Genomic DNA, 18,666 nt, shown 5'->3' on the forward strand with positions numbered 1-18,666 from the left:
GATTTTCATTAATATTCCTCATATATAACTAAGTGCTTACCAGTTAAATCTATTTGTAGATGCTTGGGTTGATCTTATAGAAATGCCAAGTTCCCTCCATGTTATTATTCAAAAGCTCTCTCTCTCTATTTTATTAAATCTGTGTAACATTTCAAGCTGGTATTAAATCACACAATTTTCAAACACAAAATCTTCTATATATACAAGTAAAGTGAAATATGCAGAGCTAAGACATTATATTGATGATTCAAGATACACTAAAAAAACAAGATCTTCTTCCACTGGTCAACAAGAGATTGGAATTTAGGAAAGATGGGTCTGATGTTTCTTTCCTTATATATTATTTCTGAGGACAGGGTGGAAGCCAAGGGGTTTGCTTATAGAACTGGTGAAGTTTGACTTTAACTCTTTCACTGATAGCTAACACAATTGAAAACTTACTATGAACCCAGAACTATTCCACATGAGTTACAAGTGTTGCAACCTGTACAGTAAGTCTATAGCTAAGCATTGTGCTCATCCCATGTGACAGATGTCATTGGGCCAGGGTCACTAACCTGCCAAGCTCTTCTGGCTGGCAATGGAAGAGGCCTGCCTTGGGCTCAGTCTGTCTAGCTCCAAAGCAATTAACCAGTACACACATTTCTTCTCAGTGTCAAAACATTTTGTGTTTTCTAAATGGATATATTTTCTAAGATATGTAAGCAAAGCCTTAAAATTCCAGAAACAAAATTTAACAGTATCTCTCCTCTTCTCCTTCTCCTTCTCTCTCCCAACCTCACCATTCTCCCATGTTGACAAAGGCTCTCTTGGAAGTGGTTAAGATCCTAAAATCTACAGATTAGATACTGAAAGCAAAAAAAGCATGTCATAGTCAATGAAAACATAAAGAATCCTAAAATATGATGTATCAAAAGAATCATCAAACCAAAAATTTAAAATCATGAATTAAAAACTTTAACCACAATTTCTGTCTGCAACAACAGTAAAAGACCAACACAGGAATCATCATTCAAAGATTGAACAATACGTGACACCTGAGTGGCTCAGAAGTTGATGACCTTCCTTTGGCCCAGGGCGTGATCCTAGAGTCCCAGGATCAAGTCCCATATTGGGCTCCCTGCATGGAGCCTGCTTCTCTCTCTGCCTATGTCTCTGCCTCTCTCTCTGTGTCTCTCATGAATAAATACATAAAATCTTAAAAAGAAAAAAAAGGAACACTGCATTTATAGTGTTGAATATATGTATAAGCTGAACTTCTAATGTTGATATATGATTATTTTCTGGACACAGAAAGAACTATTCCAGAAACTGATGTGTTTTAAGTAAAGAAATAATGTTTTTATATGGGGCAGTGTTACATGACTAATTCTAATATGAGGTCAACTAATCACTGCTCTGAAATTTATTTACAATTAAATATGTGCCAGGGATAGATTTCCTCATGATATTTGAGTTACATAATTTAATTCATTTAATGCCATTTTACTAAAACAGTGCATCATTAAAGTAACCAGATTTAGAAAAAATAAAAGACAGCTAAATTTCAAATTTCAGATATTTGATATAATTTTTTTAGTCTATGTAAGTCCTAAATATTACAAAGTACACGGCAATATTGCTATATTTGAGACATATATAAGATACCTCCCAATGTCATTATCTATATTAAATTCAAATTTAGCTGATCATCCCATCTATTATTTGGCAAACTTACTTCAGGTTTATTAAAATGTGGGCATGTATATATTTGTTAGTTACACTAATCGGAATAATTCCCCTAGTAGAAATATGTGTCAAAATAATGTTAAAGTAAATTGGGGATATTTTAAATAAACATCAATAGTTTCATCAAAAATTTCAAATTGTTTTAAAACTTGATGGACAATTTATTTTATTTATTTATTTTTACATATTAAGGTAAGAGAATAATAGTTTGATTTTATGAGTTATGTACCTTAGAGTTAGTAATTACTTTCATGTTTTCCTATGAAATGGCTTCATTTTGAGCTTAAAAAAAACAATTTTATGCTTCTAAAAGGTAATGATATCAGTAAGCTTATTTTTAGATATGACTGATTTGCTTATTTACCTCTTCACTTCTACCACTCTCAAATTATTATAAACACAGACATAAAAGTAATTGTTATTTCACCTCTAGGGTATACTACATGTTCAAGGTTAAATACTGCCATTTCTCCTTATGGGTCCTTCAAGAATGAATCACATGACAGCACACAGTTCTGGAAATGCGATTCCATACCCATACAATGTAAGTTGACATTACCCTTACTTTACACTAGGAGGCATATTGTTACTATACATTTTTCTACTTACTAAACACTAATACTAAACACTTTGTGACCTGGTTTAATATGCTCAAATGCAAGAGAATATTATAAAACCTTTTAAGTATTTATAATAAATGAGTACTCAAAGCTAATTATTTTGGGAATTAAAGTCATACTTTAAATTGATGAGATCTAAAACTTTCCAGCAGAGAAAGCTTGAGTCCCAGCCTATTTTATAGGTATCTTTTAGCTACAATAGGTAATATTTCATAAAGTCATTTCACTGTACCTTTTAAATAAAAAATAAATGGCAACAAAATGGAAAATGTATTGCAAGTAATGAATAGTAAATAATTTAAAATAATAAATGAATATAAGTATTTTAAAGTAAAACAGTACAGATACTGGAGCATAAATTCCCTCTACTATATAATTTTTATCAATCTTTAGCAAATAGCAATGTTTTGAAATCAGCCATCAGATATGCTAAACATGAAAAAGTCACGTGAAAAGTTTTCAAAGCATAAAGTTTTAAGAATTTGAAACTAATGTTTTTTTTTTTTAGAATTTTATTTCTTCAAATGTGTAGCAATTTTACATTTGAAAACTCACTATGGTAATTTTTAAAACCTGATTGGAAATTTTGCTAAATAATCAGATACCTATTTTGTTTGTTCTACACTTTTTCAATATCTATTGATAATAATAATAACAATAAAATATAATGATACCTGTAAACTGAGCCTGTATTAAGTGCCAATAGCCCTGTGGCCCCAAGGTCTATGAGTTAGGTCATAGGTTATTTTGATTTCACAGCCTTTGTTCTTAATAACACTTACAAATAGTTGGTTCCCAAAAAAGTCATTGACTATATGTACAGGATTCAAATCTCTTCAGAGCTTTCAAATATCTTTACTCCACTCCACTTTCATCTTTGCCTGCCTTAAATGTTAAGGTTTGTGATGATTTTTTATTGGGTTCCTTGTTTCTCCTCATAATTATTGTATTTACTCAAAGAATATGACCAGGGTCATATTCCTACTTCCTAGATTTTCTTGTCTGGCAGCTCAAACTTTAAAATTAAGGTAAAATTAGTAATTCCTAATCTGAGTTTTTCTCTTATATTTTCTAATTTATTTAATTGCATAATTCTCCAGTGTTTCACAAACCAAAATCTTGAAAAGACTCTCAAGTCTTTCTTTTCCCTTATCTGCTACATCCTATCCTTCCCATCATTCAAAATCTGGTCCCCATCTATTTCGCAGTCCATTTTCATTTATTGTCACATACTCAAATAATTTAATAGCAACCATTTATTGAGTATCTATGTTTCAGGTTCTGTGCTAGGTGATTAGCTATGTCAAATATCTGTAATCTTTATAACAATATTTTTACAGATTATTAATAGCTCTATTTTGGAGGTTCGGAATCTAAGACCAAGTAGTGGAGCTAATCATATTTGCATGTGCTCCAAAGACAATGAACTATTCATTGCTTCCCCAAATATGAACCTTTCACAGCACCAAGAGGCCCCCACTGGTGAGAATGTTCACACACATGCCCAGGCATAAACATTTTATATGCTTGACAGTTTTTGTTCATCTAGTGTCACTTCTTCAAAGTATCACTTTAAAAGAAAAGAAAAAGAAAAAAACAAAGTATCACTTTATCTGGGCGCTGGATGGTGCAGTTGGTTGAGCATCCCACTCTTGTTTTGGCTCAGGTCGTGATCTCAGGGTCCTGGGATCCAGCCCAGGTTGGGCTCCATACTCAGCATGGAGTCTGCTTAAGATTCTCTCTCTTTCCCTCTGCCCTTCCTTCCTGCTCCTACATGCACATGTGTTTTCTCTCTACAATAAATATATTATATATAGTGCCTAAAAAGAAATTTTAAAACTAAAGTATCATTTTTATCAAAACAATCGTTATTGTTTACTTATTCAAGACTTATTCTATGCTAAAACCCACTTTTTTTATACATTTGGCATTAGCATTTATTATAATTCACTGTTACAGGTATCCAGTATCTTCTAAAAAATCAGTGTTTCTTTTCCTTTTTCCTCCTTTTTGGGGGGTGGGGTCTTCTTATAGTCTATAAAATGCTCATAGCCTACCTTCATAGAAAAAAAATTGCAAAACAATTTCAGGAACTTCATAGATTCTCAAAAACCTACTCATAGGCTTCTCCAACTAAGGAAATCTAGATTAAGAACTCTTGCTCTCCCAGTTTAGTAACGGAGAGTTTTTGTAAGTTTAGGAAGTCTTGGTTTTAATGTCTATTTCTAGAAGCTAGCATAGTACTTGGCACCACAGTAGACTACATGAGTATTAACAGAATAAACAGATAAATTAATAAATAAGTAAATCATGGAATAGTCAAGTGAATAAAGGATCTTAAACAAAAACTTTTGAATACTAAGGTATATCAGGATGACTAAGTCTTATACAGATTGTGGCAGACATATTTTAGGGTGGACCCTTATGGTCCCCACCTCCTGGTATTCATAACTGTGTGTATCCACTTCCCTTGAGTGTGGGCAGGACCTAAGACTTGCTTCTAACCAATAGAATATGCCTGGTGACAAAATGCAACTCCGATGATTAAGTTCTCTAAAATATTATGCTGTTACAAACCCACTCTAGAGACTCTATCTCTCTAATTGGCTTTAAAGAAGTAAGTAGACATGTTAGGAGGCATGTGTAGCTAGCACCTGAGGGTGGTCTCTAGAAGCTGAGAGCAGACTCCAGCTGAAGACCAGAAAGATGCTGAGGTGCTCAATCCTACAAATGCAAGGAAATAAATTCTGCTGACAGTCTGAAAAATCTTAGCAAATTCTTCCACGGTTTGCCTGTAGATGAGAATGTAACCTGGCTGACACCCTGATTGCTGGCTTTTGAGACCCTATACAGAGAATTCAGACAAACCATGGTCAGACTCTTGACTTTTTTTTTTTTTCAGACTCTTGACTTAAAGATACTGTGAGATTATGGATGTGTGCTGCTATAAGGCACTAAGTGTTGTAATTAGCCAAAGAACACAGACGGTAGGTACATAGAAAGGAGATGGGGAGATATAATATATATATATTTCGTTTACAATATAGATCATTCTGCTCCAGAAAGCTTTCTGCCCCAATTTTGAGATGAAAATAAATAATAGATAAGTTTTGAAGTCAGAATTAGAAAAATATATTTAATAAAGCAAAAAATTAAAGTCTCATAGAATAAAATAAGGTAATCAAATTATTATTATTTCCTCCTTTATTTTTTAAATTAGTTTTTCTCTTTTTTTTTAAAGATTTTATTTACTTATTCAGAGACACAAAGAGAGAGAGAGGCAGAGACACAGGCAGAGGGAGAAGCAGGCTCCACACAAGGAGCCAGCCCAATGTGGGACTCGATCCCAGGTCTCCAGGATCACGCCCTGGGCTGAAGGCGGCACTAAACTGCTGAGCCTCCAGGGCTGCCCTATTTTTCCCCTTTAAACTGAAATCACAATAGGATTAATTTCTTTTTCTCTATATTATTATCTAAGGAACTCTGCATTTATTAATTCAGGATCCATTATTGTATAGTCACCATGAACTGACTATGAAAATCCCATGGGGAAATATACACAGCAGGTGACAATATAAAACTTCTGAACAATATTCTGTGAGTTTGTATAATTAGCTCAACCCAGGCTACTTATAAAAATTATAAACACAGTTCATAAAGTTATTTAATACAATACTGTGCCAAAAAATAAAATTCATGTTTAATTCCCAAAGCATATTATGGCTAATGATTGTTTTTTCCTGCAGGTTAGTATTAGCACTAATTCTTAGGATTGAAATTTGGATTTATTTTTTCTGAATTTTTAAAAATCTTTTTAATTTATTAACCTGTTTATTTTCTTCCTACAATGACAGTCTATCTCTCATACCTACATATTTCAAATTCTCGACATTTCTTAGCATGTACAACTGACAGGAAGAATATTTTTATGTAAATATACAAAAAATATACATATTAAGAATAAATATTTCCTCAGCTCTACATCAGGTGCTTTCCATTTATGTCACCTCATCACCAAATGAAAGCATAATTTTAAATACATTATTAAAATTGTTGAAGATACAATTAATTAAAAAGAAGAAATCAATGTTCCAAACTAAAGATAGCTACAGTTAACCTGGTGTACTTTTGTTTATTTATTTATTTTTATTTCAATAGAACAATTTTAATTTGTTTGATTGTATTTCATGTGCTGTTGAAATACTGATTTATTCATTCAGTCACAAATACACATTACTGGCCTACTCTATGCCAGGTGCTGTCATCCACAGAGAATAGAAAGGTGAGCAAACCAGTCCTCACTGATTATTGGGACAGACAATTGTTAATCAAATAATCATACAGGTTTTCTCTGAGGAAAATGTGTAAGAAAAAAAAAAAGGACAAAAGATATAAAGGTCATGAAAAGGAAAAATTATTTACTGAAAAGAGCACTAAACAAGAGTTGACATATATGAATTTTATTCTTAACTCAAAAACTATGTAACTGTAGGCAAAGCCTCCCCTTTTAATGCCTCTGTATAGAAATATGTTATACTGTATGATCTGCAGGGTTCTACTAAGGACTAACCCATGCCTCCCCCCCAAAAAGCAAAACAAAACAAAACCGCAGGAGCAGATCTTTCATAACTTGTTCATCTTGCTAACAGAGCATTCAACCAAGTCATCTTAAGATCCAATTTCTCAAATTTTCCCTTAAAAAATAAGATTGTCATGACCCATGAGGTCATGACCTGAGAGGGAATCAAGAGTCAGACACTTAACCAACTGAGCCACCCAGGCACCCAGAAGGAGCTGCTTGGGGCAGCTAGAAAGAAAAAAAAATGTGTGTATATATCTCTACACCTAGATATAGAGGTATATACATTAGTGCCCTACAATTTAAAATTCAATGCCAGTGATGACACTGCTGTAAGCCATGTGTACATGAAGGTGGTTTCTCTGCACAGAGAGAGCATAAGCTGTGGAGTCAGGCACTCCTAAGTTCATATTGTACCTCAGCTATCTGTTAAGTAGTTTTAGACAAATAACTGAAATTTTCTGAAATCCAATCTACTTAAACACTATCTAATTTATAATATTGGTATGGAATCATGGACAATATATTGAAGCATTTACTAGCATTCCTGACTTATAAGTAGACCTGAATAAATATTACCCATACATATCCTCCAGTACCGAAATTATCCTTAGTGAGAAAGAAATCCACCAACTGACTCAAATATAGTCCAGAAAGAGTCAGGAGCATACGAACAGATAGGGCTTTAATAAAGTAAATATAATCTGCAATTTTGCACATGTTAAACAGCAGAACATCTTTTAAAATGACATTTAAAAGAAATGCCAGATATAAAAATAACTCTATTTATGATTCTCAGTGGGACAAGATTAAGCCTTAATTCTGAATTAGTGGTAATAAGCTGTTCCTGATCTGATCACATAATTGTTTTTGTTTGCCTTTAAGTTAGTGAAATTCTTTCATCAGTCTAGTTACAGTTGTTAAAAATAGCAAACTTCCACTGAAAATCCCCTTAGTATTTTCTTAGAAGTAATGATTTTATTGAATTATACGTGGAGTATATGATCACATTCATGAGCTGCCTTCTTAAAGAAATATGATCTACTCTGCTATTGGGAATAGTTCAAGTCTCTATATGCAGAAAAGGTGGCAAAACTCTGTTCAAGACATTCTGCATGTGAGTGTGTTATTTGTGGGGAAGCTGACTATACGCTCTAAGACTCAGATGTGCCTAGAACACAGAGACACCATCTCTTTGCCAAAGGACACTTGTCATCACGCCCTGTCCTTAAACTCCCCCTGGGTGTTACACAAACAGAGCTGGGCTGAGGTTCTTGCTTAATGGTTTTATTGCTAAATTCTAAAGAGAACTTTTCAAAGACTTTATTTTACTCAAAAGGTCTTTAATGGAAGCAAATGCCAATTTACATTCTAGTCTTCCAAATACAAATGTAATTACTGAAAATCTCTGTTTAATTGCGATTTCACCATTTGAAATATACTTCAATGTATAAAATATGCTTGCTTTATACAAAACCATCTGGCTATACTTTTGCATAATAAACCATATCTTTAGTTCAAAACAACTAATAGAAAAAGGAAGAACTTGGATATTTCATATATTGATTCTGGGTTTTATATCAGTCTCCTACTATACATTTAAAATAAACTTCACAGTTTGAGATTTGTAAAAGATTAAGAAGAACAATATAATAAGACTTTATACATCCATTATCCAACCTCAACAAGCACTAACATTTCATTGTTTAATTTAGTCCCATTATTACTATCACCATTATCATTATTAGTATTTTGCTGAAGTATCATTAAAACAAATTCCCGGACATTATATTGTTTCTGCTATAAATTCTTCACAGTCCATCACTGCCAATAGGGATTTCTCTTAATAAAATTACTATACCATTATCACATCTAACAAAATAAGAAATTCTTAATATTATTTAAAACCCAACACATACTCATATAGCGACAATTGTCTTAAAAAATGTTTATGATACTGAAAAAAAGAAACAAACTTACTAGTCACCACTGCAGGCTTCTGGGGCACCAGTTCATTTTATAAATTAATATACCAACCAAGTATATACTTTGAATTTCCTGTGAGAACTGGATGTCATGTGGTAATCAATGACTAATGGGTTGAAGTTATTCATCGCATGTTTTTTAAAACTATGTCATTAAAAAGGAATAATTTCTTTCACCTATCACTTTTATATCCACTCACTATACAATTTAATAGCATGCTCTGTAATTATTTTGGCAATAAACACAACTATCATATTACACGATTATTTATGAAAATAATTTCAAGTGTTAGTATACTTATTTTTTCTGTTTATATATCCCTTTACCTGCTCCAGTCTTTTCAAACAGCTATTGGCTTTAGATTCACAGCATAGATAAGGATGAGACAGGGTAGAGAACGGTAAAAAGGTATTCTGTTATTTTTCGAAGTTCTAAACTTACCACGGAGATTATTTTTTTTCAATTGCTACTAGGAGAAAAAAAGGTTGGAGGAACTTTGTCTTTGTGGAAAACTATCAAGAAATACAGTGGGGACGTCCAGCTGCAGACATTAAAAACATTTACTCAGCCTGGCTGGGATGGAAGGGATGAAAGAAATAGGAATAGAGGGGAGAGATTCTACATGGTGCTTGTTGGGCAGAAATCAGAGAAACCTAGCAGGTTAAGATCACAGAGTCTTGAGCCTAGATTCCATGGCTGAATCCAGGCAAGCAGGAAGGTCCTAGGGTAATAAATTCATCATGCATCTAGGTACTATGGTCCAGAGACAGTCATGAACAAACTCCTTTGCCCACCAGTGGCATGAAGACAATGACAGTAGTCATGAAGGGGTCAGGCGGGTTGAGATAGGCAAGTATTATTTGAGATACTTGTGGACCTAGTGAAACAAGAGGAATCACAGTAGACAGATGATCAAGGAACCAGAATATTCTAATCCATTTCAGCATGATGTAGATCATGTGAAATTGAGGGGGGTGAGTGAATTTTCAAGCTTTTTTTTTTTTTTAATAAAACAAAGAAAAGAAAGTTGTATGTCCAGCACATCTGAACTACTGGCATCAGCCACATCTGATACAATAAAGACTACTGTAGATTTTGCATAATATCATTTACAAAAACCATCAATTATAGGTGTATAATTTGTGAACTTTATTTTTGGATTGCATGTAAAAACCTTCATATTTTATTTTTTTCAAAATTCATGTATTTGGTGTAATACAAAATTTATGATGCCAACAACTCAGAAGTATAAATTTGAAAGCAAAGAAGAATACTGTAGAGCAATACCACCGTGTGTGTATAGAAGCAAGACCCTATATTAAAGCCTAATGTTTCCAAAAACTCTCATTAAATACACTGTTTATTAATCCTTTTTAAAAAGTATAATTAAAAAAGTATAATGAAAGAAAATACTATGGAATCACTACTAATCTTCAAAGATGTATTTTTGAGAAGCATAACATTTAAAAAAATAGGAATCTGTACAGGTTTAATACTTAATAACCATACAAATAATACTGACATTCATGATGTACATGGATAGAGCACATTTAATATAAAATCTTGGTTCTTCAAGAATTATCACACCACTGACAGAAAACCCCACTGAAGACAAAGAACACAGTCTAGATCTGAATAGCAAGATTATTACTATCGAAGATTACTGCTTCAATTATACTATACCTCACTTTACAAATTCCTCAAAGTTAATTACAAAAATACAACTGTGGAATTTTAAGATGATATATCATAATACTGTCCTAATATGAATTACTATTTAGTTATGAATCTCTTAATATTTCTAGGCTATTCTGATTAATTCTGCTCTAGACATTTACAGAGGAGGTTAAAATCTTAAGTCCCATTAAATGTCAAAAGAATAGCTGCCTTCCAGGGGCCCTCAGGGCTCCTCCTTTCCTTCTCTGCCTATTCTCCTTCTTTCTTAATGATGAATAAGGAAGTTATCTCCACCAAGGAGTAGTTTAACACATTTTATTGACCATGATTCTCCTGGGTGAAGTCACTGTTTTGGGTTCAATGTTGGAGTGTGCAAGAGTATGTCATCCTTTGGGTCTCTTTTTCCATGTGACTAGATTGGTAAAAACTCTGGGGACCTCTTGAAGCTATTTTGAAAGAAGGGCCTTTTTTTCTTTTTTTGGTTTTAGAATCTTCTTTAACTGCTACCTTTTGGCAGCTCACTTAGTGCTACTGCCCTGGTCTAAAAGGCATTAGGTGAGTAGTTACACATTTTGGATAAAGTTCTGGTCTAAGGTAACTTAGGTTAGCCATACTTAAAGTCTACTTTTCTTCCCCTTTTACTTCTGTAAAAAACAACAGACAAACAAACAGAACCCAACTTTGGTGAACTGTACAGATAATACCTAAAACTGTTTTCTTAAAACAAGAGTCTTCCTGTCTTGGTTTTAGCTGAAGCCCAAAGATGTTAGAATTCAACCATTCCCACATGCAGAAGAGGAGGCCAAGAACCAGTTTGGTACTCTCAGCTTAATGACAATATGAGATGTTTTAAAATTGGAGATTGGGAAGTTGAAAACCAGGAAATCAGTTAAGAAAAAGCTATCTTACCTATCTGACCTCTCACACATGTCTGGGAAAGGATGATTCAGAGGAATCACTTAGATTCAATGGTACTTAGACTAATCAAAACCAGGACATCTAAGAAGGGCAGTTGGCCAGCTCTTCCAAATGCCATGGGATGAGAAGTCGCCTCTTTGCATATGTCCTGCCCTTCTGGATATATGAAGTAAAAAGATACACTTATGTTTTCCTTATGAATTGAATATACAGAATGTGAAAGATCAAGAAGCAGAGCTGCTGTACAATTTACTTAGGTCTTTGTAAAAGAGTGGTTGGAGTAGAGAGAAACTTCAGCAGAAAGAAGAGGCAAATGTAACTATGCATGCCCATGGGAAGAAAGACACTGATTGGAGAAACATGCAGAAATGGGTGCATAGCTTTAGGAGATGGGGGGTAATATGTACAAAAGATCTCCAATCACCCTGGAAACAAAGAGGCAGTTTATAAATCCTAGAAGTCAGAGAACACCAATTCTGGATTCTCACAATAGATGAGTTAAGAAAGCCTTTGTGCTTTTTACCTCCTCTTGGTATTATACTTCAACCACAGAATTGCCAGAGGCAAATCAATGTCTACAGCAGAAGAGAAGTAGCTAGAAAATTAGGAAAAGCTCACCCTACCCCCATTTCTCACTGTAGTCCACCAGCCTGATGCAGGTCAAGATGAGTCAGAAAACAGTTTTAATTTAAATCAAGTAGAAATCATAGTCATTACTCTGGACTGGACATAATTATTGCATTAGACTTTTAACTTTTTAATGAAAATGAACTAGTCAGTGATTTTTTTTAAATATAATCACACACCAAAAAAAAGGTATAGTACATGCCCCAAATTACCTGCAAAGGCAAAGAAAGAAGTACCCTCACAGGGCTTACTTTGAATGGGCAATGATTTCTGAGGTATAGTGTGGCTCTGTTCAGAATAAAGACTTTTGCGAATTCCACCTCACTCATTCCGCTTGTTCAATGCAATTGGTTAAAAACATATCCAAAATTGAAATAGACCAAAAAAAAAAAAAAGTAAGACCCCCAAATCATTATCACCCCTCTTTGCACTTGCTTTAAAGTCTTCTCTAGAGAATAGCATTCCACAGAACAACAACAGGCGCAGCAGACTTGATATATTTTGAATACAGCAACAAGAAAGCCAGCAGAACCCAAAAGTCCATTGCCTGGCTCCCCCCAGATCACCATTCAAAGGCGAGTGCACGCAACAGAAAAGCAGAACTCCATGGTAACAGAGTTTAAGGGGACTCACCGGAGTTGGGGTCGGAGTTGCCATCTGCTTCGGTCCTCTTGTCCGGAGAGGCCTGGTCGTAGAATTCGTCCTGTGGCTGAACCAGAGGAAGAGGGTGTGAGATCAGGGTTCCACTACCCACCGGCTCGTGGTCTCCTAGACCACTGTCACTGCAGCTTTCCTGGGAGCCGTCGGGGAGGTGAAAGGTAACGCGGCGCTGCGACTACAAAGAAGACCACAGGACACTCGGATTAACACTCTTCCCAGGTCAAAGGGGCGCGGCCCTACACACAGTCAAAACAACTCTTAACAAATGATACAATGTAAAAGCAAAACAGATGAAACTTGGAACAAATCTAGCAATGAAATTTACCATTTTCTATTTACCATAGGATGTCTAACTTGCAAAATACAAGAAAGAATTTCAGTCTCGTTTAAGAACAAAAACCCCCCAATGGCAAACCGTTGAAAATTATAGCAAAAAAAAAAAAAAAAGGCAACAAAAGAATATACTAGTTGTCAGTTATTAAAAAAAAATAAAAAACACCCGAAATAAGCAGAAATATGCAAATATTTGTTCCATAGATCAGAATAAATACATATATAATGTAACATTCCAATTCTTTTGAATGAACAGGCATTTTGTTTACTTAATAGTTTTAAGGTAGTTGCAAAGAAGTCATGATTGCCCACTGGCTCAGATATTTCTACCAGTCTTTGGTTATAGAACATCCCAGTAGAAAGGTATTAGGAATATTATTCTGGCATCCATTTTTACAATGTCACTATCAGAAGTGACCTAAAATATGTATATCGGTACTTCAATACATTTTAGTGTTTTAATAAAATAGAAGTGTGCATTTCAGCACAGATTTCTGCTTAGTACTCTTGGTAAATGTTCTTTAGCTGATGTAATCCATGAGATATGAGAATATTTGCAGCTGTGTGGGGTGGAGATTTATGACTTATGGAATTATATGAGAGTAGTAAATTTGTGCTGTGTGTCTGACTGCACCTAATTTTCATTCTGCTTTAACAGCCAAAAGACCTTTCAATATTATGTCACATGTGACCACTTTTACTCATATTTAACAAAATTATGAATATATAAGTAATAAAGTATATAAAATATAAGTATGTAATGTATAATCACTTTATAATACATAAAACTTGTGTTTTTCCCAGAGGCAATTTATAGACTGTATCCATTTCTAAGAAAAAAGAATGCAGTTAGACACAAATGCTATAGATAGATATATTGCCACTCTATAAATGCATTTTTATAGACAACAATAGAACATAGGCTATTTCCTATGAGTCACTGGTTCAAATCCAGCTCAGAGTCATAATGGAGAAGAGCTGATACCACTTTATTGCTGTTCAATGACCTGTGTGAAATGATTTGATAGTTCAGTACATTTTTAATGAACTGATGCCGACATCACATAAACTATAATCATAAATGGTACTAATTGAGTCTATTGTAGCACATTTCACCTTCATGCACAACTATCTCATTCCCTCCTCAATAGATTTTGAAACGTGCCTAGGTGAGTGCTCCACAATATCCAAGCCCAACTTGATTATTAATATCTGAAATGTATTTTTCCTTGTATACGAAGGTGCTACCATTTTAATTTATTATAGTGCTTTCCTCTCTCATGTGAATTTAACCCTTTAGAGAAAACCATAATGCAAGTTTTTCTGTTTCTGTTTCAATATGCCCCTAATTGATCTGTATCCTTTTGTGAGAAGCACAGAATTAAGGTCAATGACCAGGTTGCCCATTATACACGACTGTCAAACAGCTTTTAAAGTGATGGCCTACTCAAAAGTCTGTAGTTTCAGTGATTATAGTATCTTTGATTTTATCCTTGGAGAATACCTCTTAGTTATAACTCAGGTGAGTGAAAAAGAAGTCAAATACAGGAGAAAAACAATGGGACAGGATATTCTTCAGTCTTTATAAAGTATTTTCAGAGGCCGCATAAGCCATTATAAAGTATATGTTCCATAGACAGAAGGAAAAAAAATCTGCATCTATGATATTCTTCTAAGCATAATTAATATTGCTTTACTATATTTTTTTCTCCTAAAACGTGTGAATCTGTAGCCCCAGTAATACCTGAACCCAGTGTTTCTCACAGAACAGCCATGAGAACTAGTGTTAATTGAACACCTACTGGTACATAGCCTGGTACTATGATTTCACTGAGAATAAGAAAAACATTTTTTTCAAAACTGTTTCAAATACAATTAGATTCCATCTCACACACATTATATACTATGATATTCCTTTACCACTTTATAAGTGAGAATAAGCAAAGACAGAAATCTAATGTAATTTATTTGCAAGAAGACAGTGTAAATTAGTGGTACAATGCTTAAACCATGGTGGTTTATGAAAATATTTCCTAATTAATTTGACTCAAAGATATTTAAGTCTTAATTGGCAAAATTGTGCACAGTTTATCCTTTTAATGGGAGGTTGGGATGGTGGGGCATATGGACGAAGAATCAGAACATGGATATTATGGAAAGAAGCAAATTGATCAAGCAAATCAATCTTTAATTTATCATCATAATGACTGATGCAAGTACAACAATGTCTGAAGTATCAAGTAGAAATAAGGAAAGGATATGAAAAAAAATTGAAATGCAGAAAAACAAGGATCCATGAAATGTTAAGAAACAGGAGTTATAAGGTGTTCAAGGACTTAACAGTATTTGTTCAGATGTTGCAGTAGAGTGCCAGGTGAGGAAGCCAGAACCTGACCTCTCCGCTAGAAGCCCTTGCTCTGCAGAGACTGGCCTAGGGCAAGCTGCTTTTTCTCTTTGAATGAGTTCCTGGCTTTGCAAGATGAAGAAAATAGTGCCTTCACCAGAGAAGTGTTTTAAGGCCCAAGCAGATAAAATAAGAAGCACTGGTGGTGTATGATATTTGACACATAGTAGGTACTTGATACAAAGTTAGTACCATTCTTGAAATTTACAGTTGCATATTCTCTTTTAAGCTCCTGGGCTATCAACATTTAGCTAGTTTTAAGATGTGATTCCTTCCATCAGAAAAAAAAATGTTCTTCTCTTGTAAGGGAACTGCCTGGACCCCATTACCTTGGCACATCTCCCAAAGTGCTTGTAGATAATGTCAGCTCAGAGCCTTTCTGAGGGAAAGCTGTTTTTGGTGGGAGCAGTGGATGAAGATGGACAGTTTAGAACACATTGTTTCTCCTCTGAGAAAGTGAAGGTTTTCCTATTATCCTTTCAAGAAACCTATAATTGTTTGCATATTCGAAGAGAGAAAGAGGGATTAGCTTTCTTACTGCCTGCCTCTGGGAATGTTGCCTCTGGGTTATCCCCATGGAAATATACCCAATTTGTGTTATAAATACAGTCAAGCCCTGCTTGACTGAATTGGGACAACATGTGTTATCATGAGACTACTTCAGACTTTCTAAAGCCTTCGCACTTTTGTTTTCCTAAAATGTCTCTCTTACCCATTCCATTTTCTCCCATGGTAAGCATTATTATTATTATTGGCTATGTCTTGTTAACGGTTTGAATGTCACATTTGTTTATCTGATTTATCGCTAACAAGTTAGCTCTAGGTCCCTGGCTGCCCTGAGAAGGAATAAGATGGGAACCAGTAACTACTAAGGCTGCTTCATGTTATTTTATCTCAGGGCTGCTGCTATGAATTCTAACCATGCGAAACTTTCATCAGAAATTCTGTACTCTACACAAGCATAAAAGGCCATGCATACAAATATAGGTTCAGGATGCTGCAAGTCGGAAGATGCCACACTGGTTTAATTTAAGAAACATCACGAAACACTTTTACAATATTTTTTCTTGCAGGTTAGTAGAAAGGAAAGAGAGGGAAAATTTAAGAAGCTCAGGGAAGATACACACGTTCCTGTATTGGGCACCGTTCTCTAAGAGTCACTAAAAGAACTCTGAGCTACCTAAGAAATCTCAATCTTTGCCTGAATACTCCTTTCATGTGTTTCTTACTGATACAGAATATTATTCACCAATGAATGATTCACATTCAAGTCTACAATCCCAGTCCCACTAACCTCCAAGGATTCCTATGGCAAAGATTAAGTGGTCAAGTTCATTCTGTCTTTGCATAAAATAACCAAAAGGTAGAAATGAGTGACATGCCTAACACTGATAGGCATTTATTTAATAAGCTACATATCATAGAACTGAACAAATCTCAATCCTTAAAATTTTATTGATGTTTACTGACATGAAAATATTCGTACTCTATTGTTAAGTGTAAAAATCAGGTTAGTAAAGAATTTACTTAGCTGAATTACATTTTGTTAATGTGTTTTTTTGTATAAATATGCATAAGCTAAGATCTGACTATGGGTAGATTGAGTGTTTATTTTTTATTATTAAAGATTTTATTTATTTATTCATGAGAAACACAGAGAGAGAGAGGCAGAGACATAGGCAAAGGGAGAAGCAGGCTCCATGAAGGGAGCCTGATGTGGGACCCAATCCCGGGTCTCCAGGATCATGCCCTGGGCCGAAGGCAGGCACTAAACTGCTGAGCCACCCAGGGATCCCAGATTAAGTGTTTAAAGTGGTATTGTCTGGTTATGCAATACAGTATTTTAAAATTTCATTATTTTGATACACTAAAATTTGCATGGATTATCCTGGCAACATTAAAACACATTCTAATATTTATGTATTCCTCTTATCACTCAGAGCAATTAGGAAAAAATAGAAAACATATAGTACACAGGAGATGGGGTCTCTCTTGAGCTAAGGAATGCCAAACAATTTTACTATCCCTGCTCTGCTATTCTAACTTCTATTCTTTACTTTATCTACTAAGATTTTGAATCATTGTGGTAAAAAATTCCTGTCTTTTCCTCCAATCACAAAATAACAACCTGAATTTGGCACACTATGCCAATTATTACAAGACAAACAAACAAATTTACGAGTCAATAACTGACACCTAAAATAATCGTTCTCTCTAAAATTACACATTGATATTGTGGAAGTAGGAAAAAAAGTGCAGTGTTGTTTAAATATGATTTCAAGTGCAGAATTCCTTAAATATCTTTTCAAGGAAATATTCCTAACTCTGATTTAGTTCTTTTAAGCATATTTAAGAAATATTAATGTATCATTCATCTATCTAATCCTAAATAATACACATATACACACACATAAGTTGTCTGAAATTACTTATGATGAAGTAAAAAACAAAAAATGGTATTAAAGTTCCATCTGTGAACTGGTTTTCGCTTTACCTGAGCATTAAATCCAATGAATATATGCTCTTTATCTACTTGAAATAATGTTTTCCTATATATCTCCTCTCAAAGTAGCAAAGGAAATCAGTCCAAAAAAGGGAAAAAAGAAAACTGCAGACTGGAAACTGCAGTTTAGTACAAACATCTCTACTAATATTAATTGGAAACATTTGACCTTTCTTATTTTTAAGAGAACACATTTTAATTGAGATTAAAAAAAATAACAGTCATGAGTGTATTCCAAGCCTGAGAAGTTGTTTTAAATAACTGTATGGTACATGCTGGATGGCTGGTTTGTATAAGCATCCTCCGAGTGCACCCATTAATCACTATCTTCAGAATATAAGATCTTGTCTTCCCTCTATATTGCCATCAGAGAGAATATGTAGAGAAACATGTTTAGTCTTTAAGGTCAGGGGCCCTAGGGGTCACCAACCTGGAGCTTCTCCTTTGTAACAAAAAATGTCCAGATGGCAGCCCTCAAGGTCCTTGGAATGTTCTGGCCATGCAAGAAAAGAGTGTCCACAGACAGTTGCTAGGCTAGTTCCTACATTATAAAGGCTTGCTGCATGGAGATTTTAGCAGAGGATGCTAAATTTGTCCAGTCTGCTGCTCCTGGACTCTGTGTAAGTTCCAA

At 34.5% G+C, this 18,666-nt stretch overlaps 1 protein-coding gene across 14 annotated transcripts in view; it reads right to left on the minus strand.

Annotated features, from left to right (window-relative positions):
- Positions 1–18,666, minus strand: part of PCDH9 (protocadherin 9) — a 959,413-nt gene that overhangs the window by 375,244 nt on the left and 565,503 nt on the right. For 9 of the 14 annotated variants that reach the window (XM_072760679.1, XM_072760682.1, XM_072760677.1 and 6 more), the window contains one exon: positions 12,769–12,970. In XM_072760679.1, the coding sequence (XP_072616780.1) occupies positions 12,769–12,970 (202 nt within the window). The remainder of the gene's footprint in view (positions 1–12,768; positions 12,971–18,666) is intronic. The other 5 variants (XM_072760683.1, XM_026016654.2, XM_072760675.1 and 2 more) reach the window with 1 other exon arrangement.

This window comes from Vulpes vulpes, chromosome 6 (assembly GCF_048418805.1).
Source record: "Vulpes vulpes isolate BD-2025 chromosome 6, VulVul3, whole genome shotgun sequence".
NCBI lineage: Eukaryota > Metazoa > Chordata > Mammalia > Carnivora > Canidae > Vulpes > Vulpes vulpes.